The sequence below is a fragment of the Ammospiza caudacuta genome, chromosome 2 (assembly GCF_027887145.1).
Source record: "Ammospiza caudacuta isolate bAmmCau1 chromosome 2, bAmmCau1.pri, whole genome shotgun sequence".
Classification (NCBI taxonomy): domain Eukaryota; kingdom Metazoa; phylum Chordata; class Aves; order Passeriformes; family Passerellidae; genus Ammospiza; species Ammospiza caudacuta.
Window position 1 is genome coordinate 33,324,626 of NC_080594.1, and position 21,806 is coordinate 33,346,431.

The 21,806-nt window shown below is 39.1% G+C and overlaps 1 protein-coding gene across 1 annotated transcript in view; it reads left to right on the top strand.

Annotated features, from left to right (window-relative positions):
* Nucleotides 1-21,806, top strand: part of PRMT8 (protein arginine methyltransferase 8) — a 58,512-nt gene that overhangs the window by 25,413 nt on the left and 11,293 nt on the right. Inside the window, exons 3-7 of the mRNA XM_058825195.1 lie at nucleotides 6,302-6,487; nucleotides 10,250-10,405; nucleotides 15,319-15,382; nucleotides 18,446-18,588; nucleotides 18,972-19,059. Of these exons, the coding sequence (XP_058681178.1) occupies nucleotides 6,302-6,487; nucleotides 10,250-10,405; nucleotides 15,319-15,382; nucleotides 18,446-18,588; nucleotides 18,972-19,059 (637 nt within the window). The remainder of the gene's footprint in view (nucleotides 1-6,301; nucleotides 6,488-10,249; nucleotides 10,406-15,318; nucleotides 15,383-18,445; nucleotides 18,589-18,971; nucleotides 19,060-21,806) is intronic.

Consider the following 21,806-nt stretch of genomic DNA (forward strand, 5'->3'; position numbering starts at 1 on the left):
CCCCACAGAACATTCATTTCAGCGCTTAAACTTTATTAGGGAGAAGAATTACTCCTGTATACCCAGGAATATAGGAAACTGAAAATTGGATTGCTTATTTTGTGACCTGTCACTAAGAAAATTCTGGCTTTACCCAACAGGCAGTCCCCATGAAAAATCTTGACAGTATGAAGTACCCTGGGTCAGATCCATGAAGGCATCACGTCACCTATTTTGCATTTACATATCTAAATTTCTTTTTAGCTTCTGCAAAAAAAGTAACAACTTTGCAAACATTGTAATCTTTACATTGTTTTTTGCTACTTGGTTTTACTTCTGCTGCAGCCTAAGTGTGCTGACCACAGTTTTATCATACTGATGGCCAGCTTGCATCTTTTCCTTTGAATTTTTGAGGATTTGGACATCTAAGGTATAATCTAATTCCTTGTAAAACTGATCAGTCTCAGTTGTTCTGGACAGAGGCTTTATTCTAAAGGACTAGTGTTTTCACAATAATTTTCCTATCACCATTATTTAGGGGTGTCACAGTTGTAATACACTCTGAGCTATGCTTGTCTGTATAAAGGACAATGAATTTCCTGCTGATAAAAAATGGACAGGTTTGTCTGTGACAGGTTGATCTGGCATTCCAAACAATCCATGTAGAAAGTTCAGAGCAGCACCTCACTTTGAGGTGGCTGAACAAGGGGTAGCCTCAAAACAAGTAATTTTAAGAATCAATTCTCTCTCCCAGTTTTCTTAGAGTCTGCCTGACTAGATTCAGTTTTGGAGTTTAGATAGATTTGCATTTGCATTGAACTCATACTTGCATGCAACTTAAAACAGACTGAGCCTGACTTTCATCAAGCAGAAAGTAGGTTTTTAGCTGCTGAAGAATTGGCACTTTCAGACTGATTTTGAGAAAACATAAATCTTCCACTAAGTAAATGTTCTTTACTGGTTGTCAGAGGTCCTAGTCCTGAAAGCATACACCTAATACAGGCATATATATAAAAAGATATAAAAATATAAAAATATAAATAAATTAATAAATAAATAAATAAATAAATATATCCTTGCTCCCAAACAGCTACATCTGTCTGTAGTTGAATGTTGGAACTCCCTGATTTCCTGCCATTTTGCATTCCTTGTGAACTTCCCATCCTCAGCATAGAAAGGTTTTCCCATGTGCAAAGGAGCTAAAAAAGCCTGGTTTCCTGCAAGTATGTGCTCTTTATGCCCCCAGCTCTTAATTTAGTTCTGAGCAAGGCCTGGTCGTCTTTGTACACCTTCATTACTGCTCATCCAGTCCAGAGGCCTCACACTGCACATATAACACCAGCCAGGTGGCTTAATAGACCTGGACCAGGTGAAAGTATGACAACTGAAATCTAGCTGCTCAAATTTCAGTGGATCATCAAATCACTTATACTTCTATCTAATTTCTGGTTTTCAAGAAATGTACCAAAAAGTAATTGTATTTGATATTTCCACACTTCGGACTGGCTTGGACAAGCTCAGGAGTTATTAATGAGAGGCATAGGCAAGATACTGTAAGAGCTTCATTTCCTCAGAAAATCAGGTTAAAACTTCTCTGATAATGGATTAGATTCTTTGCCCTATTCAAAGATCTCTTAAGATAAGCCTTGGACAAAGACTTCAAAACAATACAAGATAAAGGAGGTTTTAACTTGCATGATGACTGCCAAGAAGTTTTTGTTGAAGCCTAAATTTTGGCAGGAGGATAGCAAATACCTCTTATATTTGGCTGTGCTTTCATATCTGCAGCAGGAAGAAGCTGTATTGTTGGAATCGCTATGGTGATTGCATACCAGTTGATAATCTCTTGCATTCTAGAAGTCTTGATTATTAAATTCAGACTAATTAAAATGGTGTTAGGCACATTCTATTCTAGTAGTTCTGACATAGAAAGCTATCTGGCTCAAAAAATAAATAAAATCGACATTTAGATATGATAAAACCTCTTGTTTAAAAGGAAGATGATGCTGAAATTGAATAAGTTTAAACTGTAATTCCATTTTAATTAGTTTCTTAAGGAAAACTTCAGTACTTCCAAGCAGAAGTTAACCACTTCAATGTCATAAAAATGCCATAAATAACTAAGAATTTGTCAAGAATAAAATACTGCAGCTTGAACAACAGTTTTGCAAGGATTGGAATTTTAACCTCCAGCCCGATGTCTCCATAGTAATATCAAGAAAGGAGAATTGAAATTCAAGTTTATTTTTACTCTACACACCACAGCTTTTGTCACAAACCTCCTAGAAAATGAATTGTGCATATTTCACCATCTTGTCTCTCTGTAGACAGATGGATATATCTAAAAGGCTCAAATTTTCAAAAATAGCTCATGATTTTTGAATACCCAGTTCTCTTTTGTATTTTGGAAGTTGTACACCCAGACAGCCTTGTGGGTCCTTGTTGGATTAGGTCCAGTTTTCAAAGAAGAACTTCAACAGTACCCATTGACACACATTGGCAATTCTGTAGGTCTTAAAGTCACACAGAGGTGTCATTGTAGTGCCTGCATATGTTTCAGATGCCTACATCAGGAGCTTGTGAGTTGTGGGATTTTGAGAAACAATGAGGCTTACAAATCTTGTCTTTTGCGAGAATTCAAAGCTTTTAAGGAAACCAGTCCTGTGCTAGTACATTTGATCACCTGCAGTGTACCAACCCTGGCCACAAAGAAAGAGGAAATAAATTTTATTTGATTTTTAAAAGTTGGGAAGTGTTTCCCTAATTTAATTTGATTTAAATGTTGAAATGGTACACAAAGGTAGGACTTCAGTCCAAAGCGGTGATAGGTTGCTTCTCAGATCCTTCAGACCCCTCAACTCCACCTTCAGTACCAATGGAAGATGGAAAAATAGAGGGCTGCATGTTTAGCACAGTGAAGAATGAATTCTGAAGCAGCTGCTTCCATTCTTTCAGACTTCATCTGCATTAGCAGCAAGCCAGTGTTCTGGAATTGTGTGCAGCTGGCCAGAATCCATACATGGGTTCTGCAGAGAGATTTTTAGATTCTTTACACTGATGTGAGGCTTGCCCCCCGCCCAGATGTTTTGCCTTTTCAGGTGTTATTCAAAAGATGAGTTGTTCCTCATGTGGGCTATATATATATGCTAAACTTGCAATTCACATCAAGGGTTCTTTTCAGTTCTGGAAAGAATATAGGAAGTTGTCTTTCCTTGATAGCTGTTGTCTTAAAAGCATGTTTTTTCCTTAAGTAATTATACCATATCCCTAAAAGCATAGTTGTGTCTAGTTTACAGTCTCAGAGCTGTACACTGAAAGACTTTATTGTTTCTGATACGAATAATAGGTTTCATTGCAATTATTTATCCTGCAGTTGTCCACTGTGTTTATGTTTTCCCCAGATATCTGTTGTTATAGGGCATAAGTCACTTTTAAGTGAAATTTTTCATAGAGTCTATGGCAACTTACTGAAAGAGGGATTTCCTGAGCCCCACTCACAAAACTAATTGTGATGTTGTTTTGGGATTCCAGAATTACAGTGCTACACACAGAAATTTCAGCAGGAGGTATTACAGATGCTGTAAGATTTACACCATTTGAATCAGGAAGTTAGTGTTGTGTTAGTACATTGTGTTAGTAGCTGTGTTATTGTTGTGTTAGTATGCCTAAAACAGAAATGAAGCAGCTGGTTTAAGGTCCCTGTGACTGGGTGCTGCTGGCTGAGAAGATCACCACCCCTATGCAGTTTTCTGCTGTCCCTGCTGCATGAGGTTTTGGTACCCACAGCACAGGATGGACCTATTGGCATTCAGAGCCAAGTGTTGTCAAATAGCCACCATCAACACATTTTTCCACAGGCTGCTTGGCTACAAACTAAGGCAGGTGAGAAGCAGAATTATTAGGCTTCTACTTCTGCCGGCTGGGATATGTTCTTCCTGACAGGGATGTAGATGCACAGTTGAGAGCAGTAAGTCTTCAGGTAGTTTGGATACATCTGAAAAGTATTGCAAGTCAAACATGCAGTACTGACCCAGTAGCTCAATAAAAAGTTATCTTGCCACCCCTTGGCCATAGCAGTTGCTGACTAGGAAACAGTGATGTTAATTCAGGAAAGAAATTCATTCAGACAACTTTCCTAGCTTAAGTTGTTAGGTTTAATTTCATTCAGTATCTTTAGTCAGAATAACCTTGTTCTCATAATCCAGTCTAGACCCTTCCATGCAGCCAGGAGCAGAATTGATACTGCCTGGCATCCAGATAGGAGATTTGCCTTCAAGATCAGTCTCTTTTCCTGTAGCAAGTGCTCTCTGTTGTACAGCAAACCACATCTAAACTTGTAGTTTGACAGCAACAGAAATGCTGGAAGCCCCCTGATTTCCTTTACAAAAACTGCTACAACTTCTCTTCATTACATATCTTTTAAGCAATTGCATATGATGCACTGTCATGTGTCTGGAGACATTCTTACCTAAGACAGGAACAGAATTCAGTGACTATTTTATTTTGTAATTTATATAAATGTATGTATTTTTCTTGTAAAATGCTTGTAAAATGCAGAGGGTAAGTGGAAAGTGTAGGACATTATAAATTTCATATTATAATAAAACAGAATTTCAAACACCTACAGTTTAAGTCATTGTAATCCAGCAGACAAATACAGAAAGGACTGCTTAGAAAGGTAACTGCAGAAATTGCATAGGGTGCATGCCAGTGGAGGAAAAAGTTGAGGTATAACCTCAAGTATGTAATTAAAAGTAGCAGGATTATATTTGAAAGAGTTGAATATGAAGAGCAACATTTTGACAGACCAAGTTATCAGTGTTACTGCTTGCAATGAACAAACAATGAAGCAATGTCTTAAGAGAAATTACTTGACTGCAGATGGACATTTTTGAAACTAGACCAAACAGAAATAAAAACCCCAATTGGGAGCAAGTGTATTCTGTGTGGGAGGTGAACTCGGTGAGGTGAACAGGGTGAGGTGATAAAGTAAAAAATGCAAGAAATAGAAAAGGCTCATAAATAAAGCACTTCTGTATCTTTGGGGATGAAAAATGTTACAGGAACATAAACCAATGGCATTTACTTTTTTAACAGATGGACCAAAGAAGCCATCAAAAGATGAGACATAGAAATCTACAAAATGTGGGGGCTTTTTTTTTCTTCTTCTTTTTTTTTTAATTGAAGCAAACTGAACTAGGCTAATTGATGCTATTCCGAGACAGTACAGGGGATTGATGCCTCACAGTACTAAGCTTTAGAAGACAGCATGAACTTCATGAAAGTAACAAGAAGAGGCTCAGGCAACTCTGGTCCCAACTGAGAAACTACTGAGTCATAAAAAAAACCCCAAAAGTACAAAAGGATATGATGTATTTTAAGTAGGACTGACCTTAATATATGAAGTTGTTGACCCATAATTTGCAGGTGACTTAGTGCATAGGTGAAGCTGTAGGATATTGCTCAGTCTTTCTCAGTTTTCAGCATTTTGCTTCATATTAAGGATTCAAAATGTAGATACACACATGGGCCAGAAAAGGGTCTGTTTTACCTCATATTTGAAAAACATTCTGTCTTCTGTCTTATGTGATACAGGTATCAAATGTGGACCAAGGGGATGTGAGAATTCTGTGGCTGTCAGAATGCTGGTGTTGGAGATGCAGTATTCAATAAAAAATTAGGTGCTGGGGGCCATGGTGTGTTGGAATGGCATAACTCCTGCATCTCCCAACAGCAGGAAACTGCATTAAGAGACCACACATGTCACACAGCTCCCTGTGTGACATGCTGAGAGACTTTCAGATAGCACCAGGGACTTTCAGATATTGTGAGCCTTCTCAGACCTAGCTCATCAATATAAACAGGCACCTTACCTGGTAATTAACAATTGATTGTGAGTTCTGCCCTTGTTGGCAACACTGTGTCTGGAATCCTTTTTTCATGAGCTCTTCTTTGCAGGGGAACTATGTGTTTATTGCAACTGCCTCTCACAAATCTGTGGCAGTTTGATGGAATAGGACACTAATGGAGAAAAAGTAGCTCTTTACTGCTTTGTGTCAATGTTTGCAGTAACCTACTTCAGCCAACCCCCATAATTTACCATTACTCTGCACTAATTTAGGTATCTGCAGAGAAACATTAGGAAAAATCCATTAAGGAAATTTTACAGGACATCAAATAAGGTAAAGATCCAGGAAAGAAGTCAGCCTAAATTTCACTTATGATACACCCGGTGTCTTTGGACTTGTTATCTACTAGATAGTTACAATAATAGCACTAACAATATAATGATGCCTCTTAACAATATTCCATGTTCTCCTAGGTTTGCACCATTCCATCCCAGCCTCCTCAGCCTGCTGTTGTTCCGAAGCCAGTTCAGTCTGTCATCCATGCTCCATTGCAACCCAGCTGCCCAGGCCGAGGCAAGATGGCAAAGCTCATCAATCCAGAAGAGATGACATCCAGGGATTATTACTTTGATTCCTATGCTCACTTTGGAATTCATGAGGTAACCTTTATTTCTGTTTCAGCAATTGTTAAATAACTAACAATATAATTATTATTATTATTATTTCTTTTATTTTTTAGTTATTTGTCTGTATCCCAGTTGCTCATGATTATATTCCTCTGACTTTCCTCAGACAATTGTGTAGTCTGGTTAAGTGCCAAAGATATCACCCATTTCTCTAGAGACTTGCACTCAAAACCTCTGTCCCACTTAGATTCTTATTGCAGCTGTCCGTGCAGAGGTGAATTTCACAAGTGCATCAATGCAGTGCATTTATGAGGGCTGCAAACCAGCCCAGCCACAACCATGGCACTCCCTCACTGCAAAATCGGGAATTTTGTTCTCTTGAGTGTTTGAGCACAGACATCAGCAGAACAGCCACTCAGCTGACATGAGAAGCCAAACCGTTTCCTGACTCCTGGCATGTAACTTGAATGCACAGGTTGCATTGATGGGAACATTAAGCCTCCATTAAATACACTCCTGGAAAGAATTTTAAATACTTGATGGACAATTTTCTATCTAGATGCTCACTGTAGACTAGTTCTAAAGAAGTCACTCATATTGCTTTGCTGATATTTTTGTGACACAAAAGTATGAGATTTTTAGGAGCAGGATGAAAAAAAGCAAATGTGAAATGACTCGGTGCATTCCTCACAAACAGCATAACAATATCTATTTCCATTACTCTAGTAACTGGTTGTGGGGTGTAAACATAAAAGATTTCTGTCTCCTGTTGTGGTGCGATGTAATAGCCTGTTTCAGCTATCCCAGTTCCTTCCCCAGGTGTGCCAACAACCTCTCCCTTCCCCTCCCTTGCCCCCTTGCTGAGAGCTGTCCATCAGTCTTGGCATTCCAGCAGGGGTGTCGTGTGATTGGCAGAGTTCAAAGGATGCCTCTCAGCCCTGGGGACATTGGGCCATCCAGGTGTCACTTGTCCCCTGAGACTTCCCCCCCTTACCTGGTTGGTGGGATCCCTACCCCTTCCCTCCCCCTCTCCCCTGGATAAAAAGGAACAGCAGCCACGCGGTTCAGGGTTCTGTTGGAGCTCTTGCTGGATTCAGAGGCCTGTAGGCCAGGAATGAAGCTCTGGATCGAAACCCTCCATCAGAACCTGACTCCTTTCCTTCACCTCGCCTAAAACCTTTCCTCCAGAGGTAAACCTGAGCTCCTGCATGCCTGGACTTGTCCCAAGTGCCCAGCTGCAGCACACAGCCAGGCAAAGGTGTCTCTGAGGTGAAACCACAACTGCTACCACCTTTGGTCAAGCAGCAAGGCCCAGCCAGGCCCAGGCATGTTCCATCCGCCAATATTGGTATTTAACACCAATAGTCTGCCAATAACATCTTGCCATTGTAGCATTCAGAAATTCAGTCCAAGAATGGAAGACTATAGAGAAACAATTGAGTGGGAAGGAGACCTAGGAGAAAATTTTGAAGATACATCATAGACCTTAAGTCAAATTGAGCTCCTGATGGAAGGATACAGCCATGTAGGTCTCAGGGAGTGCAGAGAGCTTCTTGCTGAGGCTGGGAAGTTTCCTCCTTGCCTGCAGAAGGTGTGCACTGGTAAAGGATCTGTGTCAACAAGTAAAGGAGCTTTGAAGCATCAGGGGCATGAGGAAGAGATTGACTAGATCTTCTCTGAGGGCATGAGGTTACGAGAGCCTAAAACAAACCCCAACTGTAGTGAAAGGAGAGGCAGCCAGAGTCTGTACTTACCAGGTTTGGAAGTGGGAACTCCTCTGATGGTGAAGGCTGGAAACTTGTGCCTTCTGGGAACAGGAGGGAGGCTCTTGATCCACCTGCAGATCTCTGGCTACAGAATAGGGTCAGTGTCTTCATTGTAGCTGAGGGGCAGGAAGTTCTGTCCAACAAGCCTCCAGGACCAGCTGGCTCTGAGCCAGGCAGAGGCACTGGGAGCAAGTGACAAGTGATAGCTGCAAAGCCTCTCACCTGCTGGTACAGAGGCCCCATCTGCTGACAAGGCCTCCTGCCGAGGCATTTGGATTTGGGACATTGTGTAGAGGCTGCTGGCATTTGTCCATCCCTTAGACCAGCCCTTAGAGCCTGCTGCTGTTCTGCATGAGCACCAGTGAGACCTGGAGCATAGCAAGTGTCACTGGGCAGCTCTCAGGATGATGATCAACAGCAAGGTGTGCCAGGTGGGTTTTTGCCTCCATTTCAGCAGCACAAACAAGGACTTGAGGAGAAATGTAACCACGGGTCCACAATTGCTTGTGCAGCAGGTGTCAATGACAAGGTTTTGGGTTTTATATCTATGGGACCCTTTTTGAGGATTGAGTTCTGCTAGGAAGAGATGAATCCACCTGAAAAATCAAGCTAAAAGGCATCAATATTGATACCTGGGAAGATACCACTAGTGACTGGCCTCCAGATGGACTTTGTGCTGCTCATTACAGCATTTTTGGAGCAGCAGTTCAGTCAATTCTCAGCCCACTGCACTGACCATTTATGCAGTCCATAGTTCATCCATTTTTCAATGAGAATGTTATGGGAAAAAACGTTGAAAATTTTGCAAAAAATCAGGATAAAAACCATTCTCTTCCTCATTCCTCTTCCCTCATTCACAAAGTTCATTACTTCACCATAGGAAGATACCAAGTGCTCCAAATCCATGCTGAACTCCCAGTTACCTTCTTGTTCTTATTATGTGTGGAAACAGTTTCCACACATGAGGGTGTACTCACACCTTTCCAGGGGTGATGAACTGCTGACACCAAACCATGCTTTATGATAAAAGCGGCCTTTTATTCATCTGCAGTTACTGAGCACACGTAGTGTCCTGCCAAGACAGGTGAGTAAGCGTCTGATATGTGTAACAATCCAGTTCACGATTGCCTCAGACTGCTGGGCAGTGAACGGATCCTTCTCATCCTGAAATTGAAAAACTCATTTGTCTACTTGCTTAAACTATGAAATTAGGCAATAGAATAAGCAAACCTTCAGCCTTCCAGACATAACAGAAGCATTTTCAGAAAACTAAAGTCTGTGTTGAATGGTCTATGCTTCTCTTAAAAATGGCACCTGGGTCTTGAGCGTGATCCTTTTTATTGAAATAGTTTGACTGATGGATGTACAAGAGAAAGCAAGGTATTGATGGAATTAAATGAATGTACTGCTGCTATCAGTGCATCAAAAATGAGGACCTAACGATATCTCAAACTAGTGAGATAGTAGTCTAGGTGATACATTAATACTTTCTGGAAAATGATCAGGAAAATGAGTGGAAAGACCAGTGAGAGAGGACCTTACAATACAGAATTTCTAAGCTCTGCTGTGGGCTTCTGCCTCCCATTGGGCAGGATTGTCAAGCCTGCTGTTGTACAATGTCTTCTGAAGCCATTTCTTTTCTGTCCAAAGAGGAACCTCAGAAGGTCCCTCCACTGAGGCTCTGGGCTGTGCATGATTTAGGAGGAAAGGAAAGTTTGGATTTCTGTATGGCTTCTGTCTATTCCCAGAGCAGTGCTGTGGTTAGATTACATTCTGCTTGTTGATTGTAACAGTGAAGTAATAGCAGAATAAAATCCTACAAGGGACATCATGCTGCTTCTTAATAATTCAGCTCTAAGTAGCTGGCATTTTACTGATGCTTTGATGTGTGCACCCCAAAGTACTTGAGAAACCCTTCATGTTGGGTGTTAATAATGCCTAAATGACAGCAAGGGAATGCATTCAGCAGCAGTGTGGAAGGCATATAAGCATTTCAAATAGTGACACAATCCTTTTATTTTCATCACAGGAAATGTTAAAAGATGAAGTGCGCACATTAACCTATAGAAACTCAATGTATCACAATAAACATGTTTTTAAAGATAAGATTGTCCTCGATGTTGGAAGTGGCACGGGAATCCTCTCCATGTTTGCTGCAAAGGCAGGAGCCAAGAAGGTATATGGGGTAAGAAGACTTTCTCTCACATTCTCTCAGTGTTTGTGCATTTTGCCTGACAATTTGGCTTCGTGATTTACCTTTTCTTACTTGTCTTGGTTTGAAATTCTACTCTCCAAGCTCATCTATGGCTTAGTCTATAGTGACTTCAGTCCAGTTCTGTTGTATTCTATGACTTGCACTGCTGCACCTTTTCCAAATGGGGATGTAAATATCTTTTCATATGTGGAACCTTTGGTGTTCTGGTACATATTCACATTTCTTCTTGGCTGAAAAAAAATGTTAAAGAGGCTCACTCCTACTCAGAGGGGTTAAGCAAACTATCTTGCTTTTTAAATTTTCAGGGTCTGCAACTTTGTAGTCTTGGAAACACATTTCCTTAATACACTTTTCCCTGCATATTACAACTCAGCAAATTGTGCAAGAAAGCATGTGCATGTTTTCTGTGCCAACAATAACACTTTTCAGAGGCAGAAGAAAATTATTACCTTAAATACATTGAACTTTAGGAGCATGAATGTGCTGTTCTCGGCAGAGAAGTCATTATGGAGAGCATAGATTTGCTTACGAAGTATATTCAAACTTATTTTTACTGACTCTAAAATGACGAATGCAGTTTCTTTTTGCTTTGGACTTCTGTTTGCCCTGAAGACATAATGCAACATAGAAAAGGGGAAATAGATCCTGTTTCTCAGTGTACTTCAAAAAAATTGTTTACTAAAACTTAATTGGGTACATCTGTGCATTTGAGGACACTGATGTCACTAAGTACCCAAAATGTGTGTCTTTATTACCAGTAATGATACATGAAATACCATTTCAATTCTCAGGCTTATATTTTCAAAATCCAGTGTAACTTCTGAGTATCTCATTTGACTATCAGACTAGAGTCTGAAACTATAGATAGATCGAAAAAGTTTTGGAGTTTAAGCCCACGATAGGCAGCTGGAAGGTATTTTCTTGTAAACCAAGTATTATTTATTAATATGATTTATTACATCAAAGCCTCAGGGAGGATAATCCAGCAGCTTTCTGTGATGCAGAAATGCAGGTCTCATGCAAAGATGTTGCAGTGCTCTAGAAGTATAAGCATATACAAAATGATGGTGATGTGCTCCCACCTTCCCATCTCTCAGATCCCTGGCCATATGGTCTCCCTCCCTCCCTTGTGCTGGCACTGGTGCTTATCTGATTCTACAGTGAGCCAGCTCACTGGCAGAAAATTCACCAAGTAAAAGAAAAGCAAATACTTTTCCACATTTGTTGTTGTTGTTGTGAGGGGTTTTTTTCCTGTTTGGGTCTTGTTGTTTTATTCCCCCTTTGGACTTTCAGTCCTTACCTCAGGACTTTATAAAGCTGAGTGGCACACGAGTGCCAGCTCACCGATGGACTGTTCATGGCTGAAGCTGGTGGGTGTGCAATGCATGGAACTTAGCTCTCAGAGGAACTCCCTCAGGTGTGAAACTTGTGCTACAGCCACAGAGTTTCAACCTTCTTGTCAGATGAGCTGTCTCACAATGAACCCTGTACACGGCAAGCTGCAGAGTGGATTTGTGTTGGACAAGCAGCCATTTCAGACCTAGCAGTGGCTTTCTTATAGTCAAATTGAGAATTTATGGTCATATTTGCAATTGGAAACTGTGAGTGTTCCATTTAAAAAGCAAACATTTGCCATGAGTTATTACATAGAGCTGTGATGTTCCAGTTTCTTCTCTACAGTTAAATGTGATTTTTCAAATAGCATGATGTGGAAACTGTTGACAAATGCAGAATGTTGGTTTTTTGACTACAGAAATCACTCTCCTCTTACTCACACTTTCCCTCTTGGGGCTCAAATTCATCCACTACTCTGTCTGGTTCTTCTTATCCCTTCTTACCCACTGTTGGAACTTATTCCTTGCCACTGCCTAAGCCAACAGCTAGAATTATCTCTGGGTCTTCAAGAGATGTAAATCATAGAATCATTAACTTAAAGCTGCATCAAGTTGGCCAAGGACATGTCCAGTTCAATTTGGAAAATCTCCAAGTACAGAGACTCTAAATACTCTCTCAGCACCTATTCCAGGCCTACAATCAGCAGGAATTTCCTTTGCCACAGCTCATAGTTACTGACTTTTGTCTTGTCCCTGTGCATTTCAGAAAAGAGTTTGACTTTACTTTCTTTGCAAGCCCTTTTGGGATACTTTTAGATTCCTGTTGGAATGGGGGGAATCTCTTCTATAACCTGAGCAGAACCAGCCCCCTCATTTTTTGTTTTTTCTTCACCTGCTCTGAGCCCTAACCCCTGTGGGAGGGTACCATACAGTGATGTTAATCTAGCAGGGGAGCTGTTGTAAGAAATGTAGAGATAGAATTGGCACATAGCTCTTGGTGCTTGGGAGGGGTCAGTGAGTGACACAAAAATACACAAAATATCCCTTGAAGCCTTGGTTCATCTGCTGCATTTCGTCATACAAAATTCAGGACAGTCTTTGCAGTGAATTCCGTGCTATTTTCAGACAAACAAAACAGTGCAGGAAAGAAGGAGTTAAACAGACACAGAAAATGAAGGCTGATGTTAGATGTCAGCTGCTTTGTATAAAAAGGTGGTGATGAGGACACAGCCCAGGGGAAATCTGGGGATCTTGTGACTGTTTCAGGAAGAGACCACAGTAAATGAGAAGACATTTGCAGCAGTGGATTGAAGACTGAGAAGTAAAATGAAAGCAGAGGTGAATACGCACACACAGAACCAGATACAGCTGAAGCAGTTCTAGGGTCCATGCTGGGACCACTGCTGTTTAAGATCTTCATTAAGGACAATAGATGGTGGGATTGAGTTCACCCTCTGCAATTTGCAGATGACACAAAACTGCTTTGTGCAGCTGATGTGCTTGAAGGAAAATAGGCCACACAGAGGAATCTTGTCAGGCTTGAGGAGTGGGCCTGTGTGAACCTTGTGATTTTCAACATGGCCAAGAACAGGATCCTTCACTTGAATCAAGGCAATCCTTTGAAGATCTCTTCAAGCACAAACTGTCCTATGATTCTGTGATTATAAACTCAGGTACAGACTTTCTTTATTGGAACATGTGCTTTTCTTAAAATCCAAATGCTTTGCTAAATAGGGCAGATTTGAGCAGATCACTGACTTGAAAGAAAACTGAGAAAAAAAATCTGACAACACCAATTTTTCCTCTATTTCTTCACCTGCAGAATTCAGTTTTCTTTTTTCTGAAATGGGTTGCTTTTTAAAATAAAATTCAACCACTGTATAGAGTCCAATTCAAAATACAGATGAATAGCTTTAGCCACCCTAAAGCAAGTTTTTTTCTGAAATATGTATTCCTTCATGAAACATTTAAATGTTGGGGGGTTTTATTCTTTTGCTTCTTTGCATCTGAAACTGATTTTTGGAAACTTGTTGTCATTCATGGGAGAGAACTTTTTATTTCTTTGCACCTTGTTCTTCAGAAAGTTTGGAAAGCAACCTCCGAACACCTACCTACGCCTGCTTTATTTAAAAACCATCCAAAATGGTCAATGGAATTGAAAATAACAGACAGATGTGTATAAAGACAGGGAAAATGAGTATAATGGCAGTAATATAGACAGGGCACACAGTCCATACAGTTTACAGTAAGGAAAGAACCTGGATGGAGCCAAAAGATGTCACTCACCCCAAAGGATTTCTTCCTTGAACTCTCTGGCCTGGCACTCAGGTGCTCCTTTCCACAAGCCAGTTTTGGTTTATGGTCAGGCCATTGAGACACATTTTAGGAATGGTTTACATCCGCAGGCAAGCTAAGAAGAATCAATGTGCTCCCATGGGGACTGGGATTGATATTATGACTGCTATTATCTGTTTCATGCACAATATAAAAAGAATAAAAGATCTGTGTGTCCTTGCATCTGCTGTCCTGCCATCTGTGAGTGCTGTCTCAGAGGTCAAGCACAATTTAGCTTTAGAGATTAAATGGGATTCACTGGCTATATAAACCACTTCATTAGAGATAATATAGTTCTATTTGATATTCCCACAGGGGAATTAGGGAGACAAGGATTATGCAAAGTAGAATCATCCGTTTAATGCCGAATTTGGAAGAGGTAAATTAGGAACTGATTCAGTGACTACAAGCAACTTTGGCCTTCGTGATTTGCAAGGGGCACAAAACCCAGAGAGATTCTTGGAATGTAGTTTTTCTCTAAAAGATATTAGAGGTCATTGCAAAAATGCTTTTATGCTAGTACACAGTTTAAGGGCAAGTTTACCAAGTTTAAGGGCAAATCTAAAACTCGGAGGCACTCTGTAATTATTTTCCTAGAAAAAGCATAGAACTGCTCAGAGAAAAAGCCATGCAGATCTGGATATTATTTTAAACAGAAAATTTCATTTCTTTCTTGTATGTTAAATTATTGGATTCTTTTGGAATAGCAGCTTTTCTAAAGAATATCAATTTTTTACATTGAAAACAATTGCTTCTTGGCATAGACCAGTATTGGCATATTTGAATTTTAATATTATTGACAAAGTTTGAATGCATTTTGTTTTAAAATATATATGGAAATGTAGCATCATCCTAATTCATTCCATTCAGCAGATTGTTGTGGGGGAGGAGGCAATACTCTGTAGTACCAGAAATAAATTAAATATAATTAATAATGTACATTTTGTAGGTAAAACACCTTTTTTCACATTTCAATAATTTTTAAAGCAATCTTTTCCACAGGAGCCACTTTAACTCAGACACAGACTGCAATTTAAATATTAAAACATCGTTAATTATGATCCTCCCCACGGGTTTGATTTACTCTTTATCAATGGTTAAATGCTTTGTAGAGTCTTTGCTGCCTTCAGTAGATAGTTTTCATTCACACAGCTGAGCTCTCTAACAGATAAATTGCTCTTTATCTTGCTTTTTTTTTTCTTCTTTTTTTCCTAGATTGAATGCTCAAGTATATCTGACTACTCAGAAAAAATTATCAAGGCCAACCACTTGGACAACAGTAAGACTTATATAATTTTTTTTCAGGAAAAAGAGAAGATAACTGTTTTGCTTTTGCTGATTAATTTATGTTGTGTGTTTTACATGTAAATGGTAGTTTTGCAGAATATACTTATGTAAATGCAAAACTAAACACCTCTTTCTAGGCACTACAATAATTCCTCACAGGAATTACTGTCAATTCTGTATGTATCAGAGACAAAAAAAGGAAATAGAAATGATCAATGGGAAGTTTGGTTTAGCATAGGAGAAAGAAGACCCTAAATTAGAACTGAACTTATCAAATTAATTCTGTCATTAGAATTTCACCTTCTCTTTTAAACAAAATAGAAATACAAACACCTATGCTGACATTCGGATTGAGATAAGGTTTAAAGCAAAAAATTTTTGCTAAGTTTTCTGACTCCCCACTTTAAGAAAAAACTTTTTTCAAAACCTTATCAAAACGCACACTCACACAAATGAAAATGTTCAAATCATAAAATAAAAATATCATATAAAACTTTTTTGATTGAAATGAAAGCTGATGAAATTTCCAAGTATGTGGAAAATCTAAATTAGAAAAAAACAACAAAAAACTAACCAAAACTTAGATGTAACCCCAAGCTGCTGAAAACCCTTAGCAAAAAATAATCCCCAACAAGTTCTATTTCATGCCTTCAATCCTCCTCCAAATCTCAGCACTCAAGATATCTTTGTAACAACCTAAAAAGTCAGTCTTTTTTTAACTGAGGGCGTGAGACAGCTCCTGTTTAAAGTGCTTTTTTGCTAAGAGCTTGCCTTTGCTGCAGAGCAGGTCATGGCTGGGCTGTAGCCCGTGCCCCGACTTTCAGCTGTGTCTGGGCTGATGCTCTGCCTGCACATGTGCAGGAATGAGTTTCTGTGCTGGTTAACATCTGCTATGATTTTTCTTGCCATCACTGGCAGTTTGTAACTACCCTGAGCTCTCTGGGAGGAATATTTATTGTACATTTATTGGGCATTCAGGTATTGTGGTATGAAACAGCAGTGGTGTGGGATACAAGGGGCCAGCCAGCCTATGCAACTCTTGGTTCAGGAAAAGGAAGCAAAGGAGCAGAAAATACTCTTTCCACAGTAGGGATAAGGCACTAAAGCAGTGAGGTGTGACCTCTGTGGTTGTCCTAAACCTTGGATGCAGAGGCTGTGCGTTCCCAGAACAGCTTTCATTGGCTAGAGACAGAAATAGCACACTGTGGATCAATTTGTGTTTGGATTTCCAGCAGAGGAGTTGTGTGTGAAGGAACCACTGTCAGAATACATTAGAAGGTTCCGGTGTTCTCCAGAAGGTGCGGAAGGTTTTTATCTCTGCTTTTCCCTCCTGTTTCTACAAGGAGAGAGGCACTGGGAAACTGTGGAGGCAGGAGCAGAGCCCTCTCCCTTTGGGAGGAGACTTGGCAGGTTCAGCAGTCTGCCTGACTGCAGTTTGGTCTGCAAACTGCACACCTGAACCAACATTTACACTTTCACACTCCACACTGACCCACATTCACTTCTATTTTAATGCAGCCAGGTACTGAGCCAAAGGATCTTGTTGCTCATGGAAATTTTCCTTTCCCCGCCCCCCCAAATGTTTTGAGCAATGCAGAGTCAGCAAAAGGGGCTGAACCAAGGGAAAACCCACTGCTTCTAGAACAGATACAGGCAATACATCTGGGGACAGCACAATCTGTCCCCATATGATGCCTTATGAGGTGAAGGGAGGTGGGAGGAACCAGTGCTGCTGCTGCTTACACTGTGACTGTTCTGGGTATAAGCAGGGGGCTTCAAAGCCAGGTGTGTCACTCTGGCAGCTGCCAACAGCGCTAAAATTCACTCCAAAAGAATTGGGGCAGTGGAAGTTCTTGGGAGAAAAGAGACCTAAAGAGAACTCATGGCTGGAGCTTATAGACATGAGGATTCTTCAGTATAACAAGAGATGAACTGTTGAATCACTAACTGTGAAAGAAATGAGATTAAATAATGGCAAAGAGAAGAGAACTCTGCTCTTTTCCAGTCAGGTTCCTCTTACAGCTGATACTGTGTGGTACCAGTCTGAGTCAGAGTGTTCCCAATTTCTTAGGGGGCCAGTCTGGATTAAAAATTTGCTATGCAAATCAAGCGGCCATATCTGGTTAGAGTAATACTAGTACTGCATGTATTTGGGAAAAACAAAACCTCCTTTTCCCTGGACTGAGTTCCAAAAATCATTCAACCCACACTTCCAGACTCAGCCAGCTAACCTAGTTCTAGCTAAGTTATATTAAATTAAATTACCTTAATTTTTCTGAAACTGAATGTTGACTATTTCATCAATAAAAACCGGTCATTAAAAATTGCCATTAATTAAGAGTAGTGAAGTAATCTTATAAATTAGTAATGAAAAGTAAAATATTCACCTAATTCCTAAATTTCAAGTTCATCTGTTACCTTTTCAAGGAAGAATCCAGAACCATGAGACTTTATCCACTGCAACAAGCAATAAAAGCATGAGAGAAACATACTCTGAAAATTATCTAGCACAAGCTGAAAATACATTTGTAAATAGGATTTCTTTTTTTTTTTTTAAGCAGGAATGAGTGATGACTTGTGTAGTGGTCCTAAAACAAAATTATTTGTTACAACTGAACTAAATATGGCCCAGCATTCAAGCATTAGTGTGTAAATCTGCAGGGATGTTTAAATGCTTCTAAGTGGATTCTTTGCTATACTTGGTCAATGATCTCGAAATCTGCCAAATTTTAAAGGGCATTTTAAAATGAGATCATACAGGTAACCAGGTAAGACCTATTTTTCTGTTGTTTTTAGACATGGTGGGGGTTTTTTTTGGCCTTTGATTTTTGCATTGTTTATTTTTTTTCCTTTTATACTGCTACTAAAATTGCTATTTATTATACGTACTTGGAATAGTTTTTAAAGTGTGAAGTGCATTGAGTCACGTGGAGTCATGCCTTATGGACAGGCATTCAAGAAGAGAATCATATTGAAAAGGTCAGCCTGACATTCACCAGTAAGGATCTTAGGTGTTTTATTATGTGAAACGTATTTCTTTGGATTCTCTTTTCAGTAATCACAATATTTAAAGGTAAAGTGGAAGAAGTTGAATTACCTGTGGATCAAGTAGACATCATCATCAGCGAGTGGATGGGTTACTGTCTGTTCTATGAGTCAATGTTAAACACAGTCATCTTCGCACGAGACAAGTGGCTGGTAGGTGCTCTGCATGCCGTGCTCCTCGCTGGAGCAGTCACCATTTACTTTCTGCCTACAAGCTTTCCCTTCCCTACTGTGGCCATAACGAGACACAGTCACATCTCCAAGTGCCATTTCCCAGGCTTTAACGAGGAGATGACAAAGGGAACCTCAGTGAAAGAGCTTTGCTTTTGATCAAGTGCTGGCCGGCCAAGTTTGCCTAGACACTGTCTAATGACATTGCCGCAGGCTGCAAGGCTAAAGCTGGTGTGCAAATCTGAAGGAAAACAATAAAGGCATGCAAGGGGTGCTTGTCTGGTTTTTGTATGTGCAGTTCAAAATGTGATGTCTTTGTCAGGTGAATAGATTACGAGATCCATTTCCCCACAATTCATCAACAGAAACCTGGAGGGCTAATGTTTCCAGACCGAGCTGCTTTGTACGTGGTAGCAATTGAAGACAGACAGTACAAGGACTTCAAAATTCACTGTGAGTAAGCACCTGCCAGTAAAACTTTTCTGTGGTTATTTCCCTAAAATCTTTCATTTCTAGTAGCCTACTGTGATCTCTGCAGGCCAGAATTCCAATATGAATGTGGACTCTGAGAAAATGTTGGTCTGCTGATATGTTCAGGAAATTTGCAGTAATTTAAAGAGCACTAAGGAGAGATGCATGTATAAACTGATGAAGACTTCGCCTAGAGCTATATTAATACCTCTAGCTATATTTAAAATGTGGATTAAAGGAGATTTAGTTTAGTTGTTGTTTTGATAAATATATAATCCATCATAACAGCCACAAAGCCCAGTAATATTCTTTTGCCATTCAGGCCCTCATTTTTGTTTTTAACATAAGAAAAATATAAAAGTAGTAAGATGCAAATAATTTGTACATGTGAAGAAATAAACCTAGAAAAAAATTATATCTCCATGATTGCTTGTCAAAAAGAAAAAAAAAAACACAACACATATACGTTTTTAAAAAAATATTTAATGTGAGAATTTTTAAATTAAAAATAAGGATCAGAAATTTAAATTTCACTTATATGTTAAGAAAGGATTCTCATTTTGGGGGTTTTTTATACTTCATAGATGCATAAAATTGACATTTCCTTTTCTTTTAAAATGTTGGGAGAGTTTCCTTGAAGTATCATTGAATAACTGGTGCTGTTAGTGACATCTACAAGTGACCTAGTTCAGACTCCTGCTGTGATCAAATGAACAAGTTTTACATTATTTCATTCTTCTTTTCAATATTTTTTGATTTTATTTATTTTTCAAAGCTGAGCAGTTTCACTTAAAGGTATTTTCCATTATGGGAAAAAAATTACCACAAAATTCCTAAGCAGATTTATTAACCAAAGATACATGTGAAAATTTGGGTTAAATTAGTGGGTTCAGACAACCTTTAAATAAAAATGCCTAACTCCTCATTCCTTGACTCTCACCTCCTCCCAGAAAAGAGGCTTGGTGTTTCTATAATCAAATTCAGTGCTAATACACAGAACTGCCAGTTGGTCAAAATTGCTATTTTGGGTCAAAAGCAAGCCCAGTGCAGTGGGGCGGTGACAAGAAGTCTCTGTAGGTGCCAGGAAGGATTATATCTCCCTCTCAAGCACAGCCTAGATTTTTCTCCTCAGCTATGTGATGACCTTGACAGTTAAACTCCTTACAAAATATACAGACTCAAATGGATGTATGAGGCATCCATTCTGTAAAGGAATCAGAGCCATTTTGGCCTAGAATCTTTCATTTTGCTTTTGAACGCCTTCATTTCTAGACTTTAATATTTTTGTTTTCTCACAGACAATACATCTGTTTTCAAATTGTTTCATTTTGAGCCATGTGAAAAAATGTACAGTCATTTTTTCCTCTTCTAAAATGTTGTTTTCCTTTAAGACACCTTACTTTCTGATTTCACTTCTGATTTCCCTTCCCCCCCTTACCTTATATACCTCTGTGTCTGCAGTTATTTTTGTCCCACTATCTGCAGCACCATCTTCTCTCCTTTCCATTTCTAAATCCTTGATGGTGTCTCCTTACATTTCAGTTTTTCATCTTTTTCTCTCTTAAGGAGGATAGAGACTTGCCTTCATATGAGATGCAGACTTGAGCATTTTAAAGAGCGTTCAAGAACCATTATATTGACAAAGAAATAATGCAATATGAGGTTTCTAAAAAAAATCTAACTTCTGATTTTTCTAACTGAAGATTAATGCCAGAGAGCACTACTACAGTCAATTACTCTGATTTACTGCAAAATGTAAAACATATAATTTTATTTTTTACCTCCTGTGACAGCTCTCTCCCTAAGACAGATTGGGCCACATATTTCAAAGGTATCCCATGTGGGCTGAGGTGCAGTAAATTATAGAGGCCCCAGTAATAAATAAAGAAATAATAAATTGTTTCTTCAGGGTTTCCTAATTAATTTTTCTGAGTAATCACATAAAAATGTATGACTTTTTTAAATGTAATCTGAAGTTCTCACATACTCATGATGCCTGAAGCAAAAGTTACAGCTCCCTTTACATGCTGAAAAATTCACAACCTAATAAAGAGATAATAAAGAGATATCAAAGAACCATTCGTGTCCATGTTTTTCCAATTTAGGAATATGCAGATTTTTATATCACATGACATTTTCTGTCATACTCCTCTGGAAACCCCAGTAGCTCAAATGCTATGCTCTGAAAAAAATGAGACACTTCAAACATGCTCACAAATGTGTTTATCTGTTTACTTTTTGGTTTTTGTTCAAGTAATTTATAAAAAATGGTATTCAGTTTAGATGTTGAGATGAAGCACTGAATGGACCTTGACTTACATGCTTCAGAAGACAAAGATTTCACTTGTTTGACAGTTCTTGTTTTCACTTTGTTAAACAAATTTAAAAGCAAAGACAGTGTACTTCTTCATTTCTCAATGTTTTCATTTTGTGCAAAAAATCCTCAACATGATAAGAAGCATCTATTGGAACACTCAGAAGAACAATTCAAATATAGAGGATTGGCATGGCTTTTAAATCTTTTCAAAGTGAACCTTTTGCTTTTCTATCATAAACTTGGAGTCCCAACTATTGAAACACCTGCAATTCTACTCCTGCCAGTAATTTTCTTGCTGAAACTAAAACTACTAAAATAATCAAAAGAGCATGTAAACTGCCAATTGAGTGGGAATCTATGAGAAAAAAAAAATAAAAAACAACAACAACAACAACAAAAAAAACCAACACTC